General features: G+C 42.9%; 1 protein-coding gene across 2 annotated transcripts; it reads right to left on the bottom strand.

The window, feature by feature from the left end:
• Window positions 1–85: 85 nt before the first annotated feature.
• Window positions 86–13947, bottom strand: IRAK2 (interleukin 1 receptor associated kinase 2). Of its 2 annotated transcripts, none has more exons than XM_071756398.1 (13): window positions 13451–13947; window positions 11737–11916; window positions 9619–9786; window positions 8856–8968; window positions 7556–7750; window positions 7056–7120; window positions 6597–6711; window positions 5808–5917; window positions 5242–5437; window positions 4545–4607; window positions 3368–3568; window positions 2693–3209; window positions 86–2310 (listed from the first exon to the last, which is right to left on the bottom strand). In XM_071756398.1, the coding sequence occupies exons 1-13, from the start codon at window positions 13635–13637 to the stop codon at window positions 2192–2194; spliced, it is 2229 nt and encodes a 742-aa protein (XP_071612499.1). In that variant the 5' UTR covers window positions 13638–13947; the 3' UTR covers window positions 86–2191. The 2 variants fall into 2 exon arrangements, with proteins under 2 accessions (XP_071612499.1, XP_071612500.1); XM_071756399.1 differs by lacking the exon at window positions 13451–13947 and adding an exon at window positions 13149–13269.
• Window positions 13948–15077: the final 1130 nt, after the last annotated feature.

Raw genomic sequence — 15077 nt, 5'->3', positions numbered from 1 at the left:
CACAAGTCTTTATATTTTGCCTTCACAGAAACTCAGATGAAAAACTGAGGCAAGAAAAAGGAAAAAGACAGCACTAGATGGCCTGTTTTGTTTTTTTTTTTAATTTTACTACCAAATGAAATAATTTCTGATTTCTCAACCCTAAAGAAGCATGTGAACCTGAACAGTTTGTCCTGGCAGACTTAGGAGCAGCTTATCTTTTAAGGAACAATAAAAAGACCTAGAGCCAAAAATAATACAGGACAAGGTGAATCACAGGCTAACATTCAAGGCTTATTTTCTTATTTTTTTCCTTAATAAATAAAATGGTTATTCTAAATTACATGTTTGAAGCTATGTGAATCCTTTCTCAAACTGGTGGAAACCTCTTCTTACACTTCAATACACATTTATCATAAAGAATAAATGTTATGCATGGTTTTCCCTGAAGCTTTGGGCTGTGTCCATGCACAGTTCTTCCTGGAGGAGACCAGAGGTATTTACCACAGATCCCATAAAATACACCCATGAAAAATAATGAATATTAAAATTTTAGCACCATGAAGTGTCTCAATTAAATCTCATGTGGAGTTAAGCAGTTATTCACAGATCTGAATATCCTTAATGGTTTCTATGTCAGTTCAAATGTTTTCTTGGTTTGATCCTGGTAAAATAAAAATTTGACACTGCCAAATGTACAGACAGTATCCAAGGCACTTATAATTAAAGTGTTTTAGCAGTTTTTAGTGTAGAAATAAATCTGATAAATGTGTAGATGATTCTATACTCAGGTCTCTATTTAAATTGCTTTTACTTGCTCTAGGAGTACTTACAAAGAACCAGGTACTGTACAAATACAGGAGATATGAGGCTTTCCTCAGGGATATTCCTGTAAAGCTAGGAAAACTAGATTACATAATTCCAATGAAAATAACTACATATAAATTCAGATTTTTAACAAATATTTCCTGAACTCCATTGTGAATTTTCCCCATTTCTGTACATCAGGCCCTCTTACCTGTGCCAAAGAGGCGACGGGCACCCGTGAGCTGAGCTGCAAGTTCTGATAGATTTTTTTTTTATAATAAACCTGCATTTCCTTAGACTGCACAAGAGTGACATATGCTAATAATATTACAAAAAATAAATAGTCATAACAATAGAAGTGAGGCTTTCTTAAGTCTTTTGCTTGATAATGAACATGACAATACAAGTTCCTGTTTTTTTCTGTGTGATGATGGATGTTGACCCCAGAGCTGCTCATGCTGGGTAAGCTCAGAGACACACAACAAATCCTCTGAGAAGAGTGGAGAGCCTGGCACTGAGAACAGGTCCACTTCCTAACTCACCTCTCACCAGTTCTTTCACCCAAAATAAATCAAATTCCAAGTGTTCAATTATAAAATTAAAGATTTTAAAAATTAAAACCTTGCGTCTAATCCAAAACGTACCACAGTTACTATGTGAAACATGATGAGAAACCTTAACAACGTGTAAAGATTAGAAAAAATTCTAGAAAAAAAAAAGATTTTAGTAAAGATTTTAGAAAAAAATTCCAAAAATTCTCTTATGAAGTATTAAACACTGTCTCAGAGCTCCTAAGAGTGAGAGGGTAAAGGTCAGACTTCAGACAGTGCCCTGTATGTCTGTAGTAGAGCATGAACTCAAATTATTCACTTACAGCTGTGTCCAGTGCAGTTCAGATTGAGATGGAGTTGTGTAGAATACAACTGAGAACTTGCAAAACAATCCCCCTCTCTGGTACTGCAGAAGGTTTGGGGGTGTGGACAGATGACTCTGAAAGCTCCAGTCCCTCTGAAGACTTCTGGTTGCACCCAGGAGGGTCACACCACAGGGTACTGCTCACAGGCTGCTCATCAGCTCACCCTGCAGCTTCTGCAGCTGTGGTTTTCAAGACACATTCTGTGTAGATGCTTTCTGAAATACACTGCAAAAGGATCCTAGATTATTTTGGCAATTGTTTGTGTTTGCCATAGCTTTTTACACTGCAGATGAAAAGGAAGAAGATCACAGGGCAGCACTGTGCTTCACTGCTTTAGAACAGATGTTTTCTGTTTCTTCTCAGTGTGGTTGCTTTTTTTTTTCTTCAGTCAGGGCTAATGTTTCTGATCCAAATCTGCTACTTCACCTTACATGTCTTTCTAATGGAAAGTCCTTGCTTCTTCTGAGCTAGCTAATAAATCCATCCAGTTTATGATTCAAAAAGTTCTGAACTGTTTAATTTGTCTTCTTCATAGAGCAAAATATTTTCCATGAGCTTTTTTTTTTTATCGTTTATCTTTATTTTCCAAGATGTCTCTCTGGGTAATGCTGAAAAAAGAAAAAAGGCCAGATATTGAAAAAAAGATCCATCTATGTCTATGGAATAGATTTAAAATGTTTAAAAAAACCTAACAAGCCTCGCTGTAGGAAAAAAAAACCCAGATATAAAACCAGGGATATATTGTGTAGATGTACAGGTAAAATCATTGCCAAGGATAAAAGGTTTGCTGAAAAGTGTGTAGAAGTAGGTAGAAGAACCTAAGCAATTCTGGAGAAGAAAGGAATTTGTCCCCAGTAGGGACAAATACTAGAGACTTTTACAGAGACTTCAGTTCTCACAACAGGAGTGTGGGCAGTTCTGCCAAACCAGCCTGAAGATCACACAAGTTTCAGTGTTGTGCATGCACATTTCAGCCTGATCTAGACCTACCTTGTGAAGAACACGAGGGCTCAAGGTCTGCACTTCTTTGCTGAGAAGTTCCCTGAGCAGCAGATGCTGTTTCCAAGATGCTGTCAAACCTGGTGCACGCTGCACTCCTCTCCTGGAGTCCATTTGCAGGTTTTTCCTGATCCAGCTTGTAATCAGAGGCTGCCACACTCTCTGAATTGTTACAGGTGCTGCTAGACAGCTCATCAGCACATCTTTCTGAACGATTCCATATAAAACTACTTGATTCATCTGATTCACAAGGGACCCTGGACATTTGTCCACAGTAAATGTCAGGTGAGACAGTCCCTGTCAGCAGAGTGAGTGGAATGGCACTGGTCAGGATCTTTGCCTGCCTCTTGTCCTCTTTACTCTCCCCTGCAGGAGTCACTTCTGTGCTGAGACTAACTGTCTCATCATCAGTTTCTTCTGGAGTGTTCATGGAGAACCCAGAAAGGCTGCCTCCACAGAAATAATGCTCTCTTAGTTTATTTTCAGCCATTTCCATATTTTCAAGCACCTGTTTTCAACAACAAAATCTGTGAATACAGAGTAATTCCTGCTGCCTGCTTACACCCCTATGTCAACACTCTCAAAAATAAGCAAGGTATGAATGTTGTAGTTTCAGACCTTGCTGTCAAGGAGACAAATGCATGACCAAGATTTAAAAAATATTACCTCTGCTATGTTGGAACCCTTCTTCCTCAGACAGAGGCAGGCAGCTGAGGCAAAATCAATAGCAGCCTCTTCCAGCAGGTGACCAGCTCTCCTGTCCAGGTATTTACAGATGATCTCCTTGGAAGCCAGCTTTTCAAAACTTTTTCCTTTGGAGTGTGAGCTTTCTTTTGCTGTTTGAATTTCATCATCAATCATATCTTTCTGTTCAAAGGAAAGGGTTACATTAGTGAAGGCAGAATTAATGCAAACATATATTTCTATCTATCTGAATCACTGAGAATATGAGTCATGTATTTGCTCCTTAATGGGTGTTTTCCAGACCTAGAAGCTTTACAAATCTCCATTCATGGAACTGACAGAACTGTTTTCACAGGAGAGAAAAGGCCAAAGGTTTTTGCTGCAGATCTCTAATTAATGCCAAATTCACCAAGGCAGATCCAGCTCCTCAGGGCTTGTGCCCATTTATAGGGGATGAAATCCACTCAGCACAGGACTCATCAAATGTTTGTTAAAAGAACTTGTGATCCCTGATGTTCTGAACCCCTTTGAACATGGATGAATTGCTTGGAAATCTGAGTAAGAACACTCCTGGTTTCCCCTCAAAGGCACAAGAGCACATCCTGTAGGAGGAACAGAGGTGGAGTCTGTCCTCATGCAAAACACCTGGTGGTGTTGATGGCATTCCCTGGGCTAGCTCTGCTGCTTGTGAGAGTGTTCTGTGTGGTTCTGATCACACCTGGGCAAATTGCCCAGGATATTCATTCCAGACACTGATGCAACACCAACACCCAACACACACCATGAGGAGCAGCTGCAGTTACTGCCTACCCAGGCTTCCCCATCCCACTTGGCTCTTAACACTGCTTCTGGCACACAGGACACTGCAGCAGCATCTCAGCCCAAAGCTTTGTCTCTTCAACAAGCAAATATTTAAACACCCATGATTCTGGAGTGCCTCACGAGTGTGATATGGCAGATGGGAGTAAATATTCTGCTTCCATCTAAAGGCAGGTCAGCTGCTGGTGTTAATGGAACCAGGATACAGCTTCTAAACATCCCTTCTTCAGGATGTCTGCAGCAAACAGCAAGCTGCATTTACAGAAAATGACAAGTAATTTTATGACAGCAACGCAGCAACCCACTCATGCTGATATTCATTATTCCTGCTTTTTCTTACCAGATAAATTGGGCGTCTTCCTTCATCCAGTGCTTTAAGCCCTGTCAGTATCTCTGCTAAGACCTATAAAGTATATTTGAAAGATAAAACAGTTTTTTCAGAATTAATCATATTTTTACTTCAGATGGTCTTAACAACAGCAGACCTGGGGAAACTCTGAGACACTTTAGATCCACCTCCAGTGCCCAGTCCAAATTCTATAGTTAGGTACAATAGATACTTTTTGAAACAAAGGATGAGAAGAAACTAATTCTAAACCTAGATAAGAAATCTCACTGAACGGAGTATTTTCCTATTTAAACAAAAATACCTGAAACAGGTGATATCATAGCTGTTTATTTTAGCTGAAATTCCAAATTAACAAGTCATGTTTGCAGCACACCACACGACAAATCTGTGAGAATTGCAGGCTTTCTGCTATTCTTTTTTTTTTTTTTTAACAGTAATACTTGTTTTGCAACAAAAAACATTTTTGTTTCTGTTGTTCAAAAGATTCACCTAATTTTGCTATAAACTGGCAAAAGTATATTTGGGGTGTGAATATAATTAAAAACAGGATTTCAACACACTCTGTAGTCAGCAACTGTGACACAAAGTGGACAGCAAAGCAACTACATGAGGCAGCTGCTGTTACATCCAATTTCCTGTCTAGAAGCACCAAAGTATGCAACACAGTATGGAAAAAAGGGCAACATACCACACCACAGCTGAATATATCAACTTTTTCTGTTAACTGCCCATGTCTGACAAAATCTTCCGGCAGATAAGTAAGAGAAGCTTGCAGGACTTTGGTTTTCATCACAGCATATTCTGATTTTTTCTCAACAGAATACAGTCGCAGTCCTGAATGTCCAAGCTTTGCTGTAAAGTTTTCATCCAACAAGACATTAGAGCTGTGATGAAGAGAAAAACAAATAACAATATTGGTAAAGAAATTACAATAACTCAAGGTAAAGAACTACAGTTTGAAGCTTTTAAAGGTAAGCACTGAAAAGTTTCCAGTGCCTGGTGAGAATGAATGAAAGGATGAAGAATGGTATAAAGGCAGAGGGGGAAGGATAAGCACTCCAAAGATTACTTCAAAAATAATATATTTCCATTATTTAGAAAAAGATAACAGATTAAATGTGGAACAGTAAACAGCCTCCAGAAAAGAGAGAGCAGAAGGGTACTGTAAATGGATTTCAAAATTGCACAAGCTTTCAGACATTATTGTTAAATAAGTTCCAGAATTAGCAAGTGCTGATCTGACAAACCCCTCACCTTTTGATGTTCCCATGAAGAATTCCAAAATTATGTAAATACTCCACAGCTCGGATGAGTCCTAGAGAAATGCTAATTCGCAACTCCCAGGTCAGTGGAGCAGAATCATCCTGCAAGGAAGTGAGGAAAAAACAGTATTTGATAGAAAAAAACCCTGTAAGACAGTAGTAGTTTTGAAAACCAAAGAGTTAGATTTAGTTCCAATCAGAACTCCTGCTGACCTAGAGTCAAAAGTTTGGCCCAAAGCCAGGAACTCCTGATTTCTAAGCCAAGGAAGGAGCCTATTCCTACATGATGTGCTGCACATTTTGCCTGCCCCAGGACACGGTGAGGTAAGGACAAAGTCAGGGTGTCCAGAGCCTCAAGCACTGGCAGTTACTGAAGCAAGGGGCTGGTTTTGATTGATTGCTTTTCTGATGGTTCTCCTGCAAATGTTCTTTCTGTAGCTTAAGCCCCTGTAAAATTTCAGAGCACATTATGCTGATGAATACAGCGACAGATTCCACAGAAACATGTTCCCAAATCTCATGAAATATTAAAATGTGAATAGAAAGTCTTATTTCTTTAAAAAGCTAAAGCTGCACAGCAGAACCTTGCTGTAGACCTGATCTGCTGTGCAGCAGAACCACTGGCAAAGAGCTGCAGCCTCTTGTACTTGCAGTCAAGATATTTGGGCACTTTTTTTCCTTGCTAATTCTCAGAATTCAAAGAAATGTAATTGCTTTTCATACAATAAAAGGACAGGACTTGTAATTACAGACAGATAACAGACAGAGATGATTTGCTTACCTGACAGTGAAGTTTGTTCTGCAGGGATCCATTAGGAAGGTATGGATATATCAGACAGTGCAATCCAGTTTCTACTGAGAAACCCAGCAGCTGCAAGATGTTGACATGACAACACCTGCAAGCACAGACCAGCAGTGATTGGCAGAGGAAATAACAGCAACACAAGAAAATACATTCCAGAGCTGGAATAAACCTCTATATTCAAGGCAATCAGGACTTGTGTCCTGCAGCTGGAGGCACGGGGGCTGCAGGGGGCTAACGAACCCATCAGCAGTGAGCTCCTTACAGTGCAGCACAGGCAGGGTGGACACCGAGCTGCAGGAGCCACACAAAGCTGCAGCAGGCATGGTCCCTCGGCACCTCACCCACTGGCTGAGAGGCCCTGCAGCCACCCCGGGGGGATACACACTGCTGCCCAAGGGCCCCAGGGAAGGAAGAGCACGCTGGGAAGTCACTCACCGAAAGCAAATCTGCACTTCTGTATGAAAAAACCTCTGGGTGGAACTTGGGCTTGTGCATTCCACCTGAAAAATGAAAACAGGGAGCTGCTTCAATGGAGATCACTAAAATGTTGCACTTATACAGATCTTCCAGTCTGTAGATGCCAAGCTAATTAAGAAAATAGGCAAGTACCATTGATGGCAACTTTGTGTCAAAGGCAACAATTAATTGAAAATTAGAGCACAACCTATGTAAAGACCCCTCTGACCCAACTATCAATGCAGGAAGGTCCCCTGCAGGCTACTCCCACAGCAGAGTTAATAAAACTACCCACAGAAGCACAACATCTCTCATATGTGTGTGTTGAACATAGGTCTGTTTATTATACATAATTTCCTTTTTACCTCAACTCTTGTGCAGCCATTCTGGTTCCTGCCTCTTACAATATTAAACAGCAGCTGTTAAGAGATCCTAAAAACATAACCCCTCCAAACAAAATTAAAAGCTGGAGTACTTGCCTCTTTCAGCCTTTTGACGACATACACCATGTTGTTCCTCTGACCTTTGTAGACATCTGCAAAAGTCCCTTCACCAATTCTGCTCCTGTCACTGAAACCATTTGTGGCCTCAGTCACTTCCCTCTGGGTCCACAGCAGACTCCCACTGGGCAGATCTGTCACTGTCTCCTGCTGAGGAGCAGAAGAGCTGCAAGGCTACACATTTGTAGAAGAAACAAGTTTATGTCATGAAAATCCTTTCACTTTTTCCTCTTCTAGGTGTCACATTTTCTTTTCCATGATTTAAGCAATTACTGTGATTGTTGAAAGAAATTTCAAAAGGTAATGTGCAACCACTCACAAGGGTTTCCCTTTGAAATACCTCTCCTGATGTGTTTTGATGATGTAAAAAGCTTGGATAGTAGAGGAGACTTGAAAACAGTAACCAGTTTGCATTTCCACCTTTCCCTTAAAACAGACCTAGTTTAAAAGTCTGCGTAGTTATTTGATGTGATGCTGTTTTACTTTACAAAAAAACCATTAATCTTTCTGGCTGGAGTATATATTAAGAAGCAGATGGATCAGAAAGCAGGGTCCCTCAATGTATTTATGCTCTGGTAGGAACTTCTCATCTACTTCTGGAGCACCTGGTGTTGGTTGCACAAGAATTTGTTGCTTCCAGTGTGGCAAGTCCTAATGATAACTGTTACTGCAGTTCCACTGTAGTCTAATCATGCACTTTCACAACCTCAATGTGTTCCAGACTTGAGAAAACAAAACATTGGCTCCCTCTCAAGAAACTCTGGAACTACTGCATTCTTTGTAGCAACCTTCTCTTTTGCCTGGTGCTCTAGAATCATGTTATTTTGGAAGAGATTGAAGTCTTAAAACACATTCTTGTTTTAAAAAAAAAACCACACAAAAAACCGGAACAAAATAAACCAAAGAAAACAGGCCAATGCATAACTGTGATGGGAGCAGAGTGTGCACATGGGTCTGTAAAACACTGAAAACCCACAGGACAGATGTAGCTAGCCTCCTGTAGTGAGAAGAGAGAACTCAGGAGAAAAAACAGGAGGCTGTGCTGAAAGCATGGGTAACATGAGGAAAACTTCACAGTGAAATGTGGAACAGGGACTCAGAGAGGTGATGATGGAACCTCCATCACTGAAGATTTTCAGCAGCACAAACTGTAATCAAGCCCCATTTTCTCACCAGATCTGTGCACAAGTGGAAGGACAAACTTTAATTGAAAAAAACCCAAAACACAGAATATCACGAAGTTTCATTGTTATGATCAATGTGTACAAAAGGGATTTACCTTCACACTTGATGACACAGGAGGATTTGACTGCAAGGATTTCAAAAGGTCTCTTGGGGGAGGTGGTGGAGAAGGGAGTGAATACAAGGCTCCTTCAGAAGCAGCACCTGAAACTGAAATGGCAGTACTGGAAAGATACCTGATCTTTGTAATATCACAGCCTGTGACTAACTGTGAAGCTCTGGGGTATTTTGCTGAATTTCCTAACCAGGGATAACCAGTGACAAGCTGTCACAATGTGAAGCCAAGGAGCTCCCTTCCTGGTTCCTCTTTGCAAGATGACTATGCAGATCTCTCTAGTCCCAGCTAAGGGACTCAGAGCTCACAGGTTCTGTCCTGCTGATCAGAAGCTCTCCTCAGTGTGTCCAGTGTTTCTGCTCCTCCCTTTCCCAGGCAGAAGGGCTGCTGGCACCTGCATGGCTCCATATTGGCATAGATTTATTCTGCATGCAGAGAGGGGGATGGAGCAGGAAATGAAAGGACTGATCTAGTCTTAGTATGGAGTCAGGATATGACCAGGATGCTCACACAGACCTGGAAAACATCTTGAGATCCCAAGGACAGAAATACTCAGCATCTCTCAAAGCCAAGAGAACTATAAGAAGGATGAACAGGAGACTGTGTGATAAAGTTAGGATTAAACAGCTCAAGACACAACAGTGCTAGGAAAAAGGCAAATATTCAGATGTGACCATTATACTATACTGAAGACAAACAAGAAGCAGCCTTTTATATTAAACCAAATTCAGAATCTGTTACTTACCATGTGCTGGTGATACTCCCAGATTTGAAGAGTCTGGTGATGGCAACAGACTTGTTTCATTTTCTCTCTCTTTATTTTTGTTTTCTGTGGGAGGTAAAGAGATGTTCTCCTGTTTAGGTGGTGCTATCAGTTCTTCTTTTTCAGAGTTGGGAATAGAGGCTGATGTCCCTTGAGAAGAGAAGAAAGGAAAGATGAAGATTACCAGAGAAAACAGAGTCTGATTCTAATCAGTTATCAGGAAATAATCCCAGTCAGGAAAAGAGACTGTAAATTAACATGAACATTACAAGGCACATTCAAGCAATTTGATTGAATTCCACTGCCAGAACACTATTGGTATTAAAATTCAGAGCACATTATTACATTAACTCAACTGAAAAATAATAATGATAGCTTCAAACAAATACCAGTGAGGATTATGCAAAAGGTATATAGTCCCTTAAAATAAGGACTTGGCAATAACAGAACATTCATTTTGTCATTTTCTATGTAACATTCTTCAGCCAATGATCTCAAACCACAAATATCTAAAGAAAGCTGTAGTTCCAGCATCTAGTTCTTTGCTGGGTGTTCTGAGACTGAGAGGAAGTGTGACACAAATGTCTTGGTTTCAGTCAGTTAAGTATTTTAGGATGATTTTCAGTTGTGTGGTTTTAGTGTTACAACCATGTCCATTCCCAGGAAACAAATTCCTATATCAGAATGTCATTCCTAATGACAGAAATTGGCACGGTCATGTCAGGCAAGGTTTTTCTTCGACCTCTGTTTGGGGTTTGTATCCACTTTTTTCAGTGTTACCTATGAATGTAGGTTTGAATGAAACTGGGTCTTCCAAAATAACCTCAGAAAAATTAGGTATGTTTCTTTATTACTGTATCAGAATGATACAAAATTCAAATTTTTACAGTTTTTTTTATTAGCTACCAAACAGTCCACAGGCCTTTTGTGAAAGATGACAGTCCCTGTATTCTGCAGTTGTTTGCTTTTCCTTCCTGCACTTTAACCTCAAAGTCTCTAAAATTAGAATCACTTCCCTCTTGCAAGCTTTCCTCTCTTTTTCAGGTTTTTATTAATTTAGCAAATTCCTTTACATCACACAACCAGTAATTACTGATGCTGGAGAACTGACATGAAAAGATTTATAACTAGGGTCACCCAGAAGTGGAACTAGAGTAGTGCAAGAATCTGTTCTGCAGGGCTGCAGAAATGCCAATAATCTCTGTAAAGGAATACACTGAAATAAACCAGCTATAAACAAAGGTGGGCCCCAGAATGTGTTCTGGCAGGAACAGGAGGCAAGGGCTGGCACTAATTAGAGCTGAAGGTGTGGTAGGTTACACTCTGTTGTGTAAGAGCACCCAGAAACTCTCTTTATGGGCCAGTAATCAACTGGTAAATAGTGAACAGGCAGAGAACAAAAAAGGAAGTGACCCTTTACTCCCAAATATGCACAAAACCACCATGATCAGCAGGATTATTGATTTGCTCATATCTAGATCACACTTATTCAATGCAGAGACTAATAAATAAATCAATATTTTGGTTTTAGATCTGTCCCCTCAGAACCAGAACCTTGAAGTCACAGTCACCGTCAACTAAATTTACTGGATTACTGATAGGCAAAACATATTCCAGTTCACCTTCCTATTAGCTTAGTTTGTTTCCCTGAGGAATCAGAAGAACTCTTACAGTCTCCTAAGATGAATGCTGTGACTGAATTCAGAGACAAAATTACAGAGAGAAAAGAGAGAAACAAGCATGTATGAAAAACTAAACCATTCATAATTAAGCTCCATTATGAAGCCCTGTCTGATGCATGAAAAATACCACACCTGGCTCAGAGCACAGCCAACCTCTCTTCAGCACCTCTGGAATCATCTAGGATGGACACTACAAAAGTGGGATGAGGAACCAGAGGGACCAATGGTTCTTCCTCTATGTCACCTCTTCCTTTCCTACCACAAATTTTGATAGAAAATGAGAATCAGTGCAGAAATTTTAGAATTTTTTGATCATGAGACTCCCAGCAAGAAACTTCTTCAGCTAGCAAGAGAGATTGACTGGAGCAGGTCTGGGTGCAGGGCAGACTCCCTGCAGGAGAAAGGGACAGCTACTCACAGTCCAGGATGACCTGAGCTGCTCGGTAGAGCTGCAGTCCTTGCAGCAGGTCCAGGAGCTGCTGTACAGTCGCCAGCCTCACCCCCCACCACCACATCAGCTCTCGTGTTATGCTGATCCCTGTCTTCTCCAGGGACTTGATTTTCCGCAGCTCCGTTTGGTCAGTTATCACGTAGGAAGCTGGTGAGACAGAGACAACAAAGAGTTCTGCTTAGGAACTAGAAAAAATCAGGCAGTGCAAGCAAGGAAAGCTAAGGTGTGAGACACACTTTGCTATTTCCTTTGCACACTTTTAAAGGGAAGGATCACAATGGATTAGCTACGTAGACAAAAAGAAAATTCAGTTCCTAAGGTAAGATACTCCATTCATTCCTTTGACTATTCTGGGGAAAATGTTGCTATATCAGAGACCCAAAAAGAAAACCCAGTCACACTTTTTGGTGTATTTCCCCCATAATCTTCCTTCACCTTAATACTTTGTACCAAATTAAGTTCAGATGAAATTACTGGTGTGCTTCCTCCAGGAAAGGTAACAGAAGTCAGTGGTGAGACTGCACACTCCTGTCTGCATTACTCAGTACAAATATTATGGTAAAGCCAAACAGCCACTGAATCATCTGGGTGCTATTTACAGTCAGATAAACCTATCAGTGAAAGGCAGCTATTTTTAAGAACAGGAGATATGGTGATAAAGATGACCCCGCAACATCTCCCAGTTCCTCCGTGTGCATGGGATGCTGTCTCCTTCTGGGTTCTCTTACCCACATCCCACTGACCCTGGGGGAGGGACAGGCAGAGCTTCCTGCTGCCTGTGGGGATGGTGGGGAAGCTCTAGGACCCATCCCCAGTACAGGGATGTTCTCTAGGAGGACATCAGACATAGAACTGGATGCATCTGAAGATAGCAGAGATGACTCAAACTCAGCAAGTGTAACTGGAGGTTAAAACTAAGAGTTTACTCAGCAGTCAGTTAGTGAAGTCTAAAGTGAAATTGAATCATGTTAAATAAAGGAAGATATGCCACCTAAGAAATCATTTGTGCTAGAATTGTCTGGATGGGGATACAGAAAAAAGAATTAAAACCTCAGGGATTACATTTTCTATACTTATTACAAAGACAGAACAGGGAAAAATAGGGGCAGTTTGTATAAGGGAATAGACATGAACCGAAGAAAGAAGAAAATGGAACATGTAACCACCTGTGGGGGATATTGTGAAAGCAGGCAGGCAAGTGTGAAGGAGAGGGAGCACGAAAAACCGCAGGGAGCAAGGGGAGAGCTGGGCTGCCCGGGAGCAGCCAAGGCAACACGGAAGTCTGGAATTCCAGTTAATCAGAACCAGTTAACCAGAAGCTTCATTTGCTACCAAAACCAGCCTGCTGCATGGGAATCCCCCTCCACAGGACGTGTTACCTCCGGGAGCTGGGGAAGGACTCGGACAGAGGCCCTGCGGGGGTTCCTCGCCTCAGCTTCACGTCCTGCTTGGCCTGACCCATGGCTGTCATGGCTGTCCTGTCCCACGAGTGTCCTGCCCCACGGCTGTCCTGCCCCACGAGTGTCCTGCCCCACGGCTGTCCCATGTCTGTCCTGTCCCACGGCTGTCCTGACCCACGGCTGCCCCATGTCTGTCCTGTCCCACGAGTGTCCTGCCCCACGGCTGTCCCATCGCCTCAGGGAGCCCTGGCCCAGCCCACAGCCCCGCTGTCCCCGCTCACCGAACCGCATCCAGTCGTAGTCACTGAGGCAGTCCATCTTCTGGCAGAAATCCTCCAGCACCCACGCAGGCATGCTGTGGATGTACAGAGCTGGGGCGCTGCCCCCTCTCAGGCCCAGGGGCGGCTGCTGCAGGGTCATGGCCTCGCAGTCCCTCTGCCCAGAGCCCTTCGTCCCCGCCGCGGCCATCAGCAGCGGCCACACATGGTGCACACCGGGCCGGGGCAGAGCTGCTCGCCAGCCTCTGCTTCGCTGCGGAGCTGCTTTTCTCCGTCAGCTTCCTCTTCTGGTAGGGGCTGTCCCTGACGGGCTGTCCCCACCCCGCCACGGCTCGCTCCCGGCTGGGGAGAGGGCCGAGCGGCCCGAGCGGTGCTTGGCAGGGTCACTCGGTGGCTTCCTGCTCCGGCTGACGTCAGGACACGGCCCCCAATGCAAATCAGATTTTCCTTTCCAAGGGCGAGTATTGCTCCAGCCTGGTTGCCACACCGCGCGTATCAGCGATGGAGGTGGAGGAGCTTCCTGCGTGTCCCGGAGCCGCTCCCGCCCACGGGCCGTGCCATGGCCGCCGGCAGGCGCGGAGCAGACGGGAGCGATGCCCGGCGAGGGTCCCGGGCTCAGCTGCCCCCGGGGCTGCGGGACAGGAGGCTGCGGGGGTGCTCACCGACACCCCCACACTTCGGGCAGCAGCACCCACCCTGCAGCCCCGGGATGGGCCCTGTACAACACCGGGTGGAGAAAGTTGAAAAGGTCTCAGGAGAGCCCAGGAAGCGGTGTGTGCCTGCAGAGAGGGCAGGAGAGGCACGGAGGGCCCACGGCCAGGGACCCCCGAGCCGCCAGCCCTGGCAGGTGCTCCAGGCACTGCAGCATGGCCGTCCCACTGACCCTGACAGGAGCAGATGCAGGGAGTGAGGAGCGAAAAACAATACAAGTGGAGTAGGTCTCGCTAGTCAAGGGTTAGATTTAAACTATGTGCCTTAAAGTCAACAGCTTCTCTAATTTTGAAACGTTTCCCTTTAACTTGTAATTTTGATACTTGTATTTTGATAAAATATTACGATAATTTGCCAGTGTACATTCTACGAATACCACTAGCAAAACAATCTCCCTGGAGAGCCTCATACCTGCACCTCTGACACTGTGGGGCAGTTTGCAATGCACAATTGTAGCCCATTCTTTTTGTTGATATTTACCTCTTGGTCTTTTGTATTAATTGCAAACAGTACCATAAGCTTTCAGAGCTTTAACTTACTACTGCTTTCTAATCTGCATATAGTTTACAGTACAGCTAACTCTTGTTTTCAGTACTGGACTTTAAAACTTTGGTAGTTTTCTACGCTTCTTGTCTCAAAAATTATGAATGTTTCAAGTACCATTATGGTAACAATGAATTTCATCATAGCAAGGAAAAGCTGAAAATTGTAGTATTACTGTTGCTACAAGGTCAAAAGACTGTTTACCACTGCCATATTGGTTAAAAAGACGAAAAAGAACCAGAAAGACCTTTAAGAGTGGTGTCAGACTGTGGCAACAGGATCAAATGTAACATCAGGTGTGACTCAGTGGTCTGTAAAAACAAAATGTTGTCAACTATTTGTGAGAGATGTTTTTAAGTGCTTCTCATCTTGGAGA

The sequence above is a fragment of the Heliangelus exortis genome, chromosome 12, assembly GCF_036169615.1.
Source record: "Heliangelus exortis chromosome 12, bHelExo1.hap1, whole genome shotgun sequence".
Taxonomy (NCBI): Eukaryota; Metazoa; Chordata; class Aves; order Apodiformes; family Trochilidae; genus Heliangelus; species Heliangelus exortis.
The sequence above is the reverse complement of the archived record's forward strand: the minus strand, read 5'-3'. Positions and strand labels throughout refer to the sequence as shown.

Excerpts from the sequence above, each read along its gene's own strand:
- IRAK2 (XM_071756398.1), bottom strand. The coding sequence starts at position 13,637 with ATGGCCGCGGCGGGGACGAAGGGCTCTGGGCAGAGGGACTGCGAGGCC. Across the intron at positions 8,969-9,618 it reads GGGAGTATCACCAGCACATG|TTTCAGGTGCTGCTTCTGAA; the intron begins GTAAGTAACAGA and ends CTGCCATTTCAG. Across the intron at positions 5,918-6,596 it reads AGAACAAACTTCACTGTCAG|GATGATTCTGCTCCACTGAC; the intron begins GTAAGCAAATCA and ends ACTTCCTTGCAG.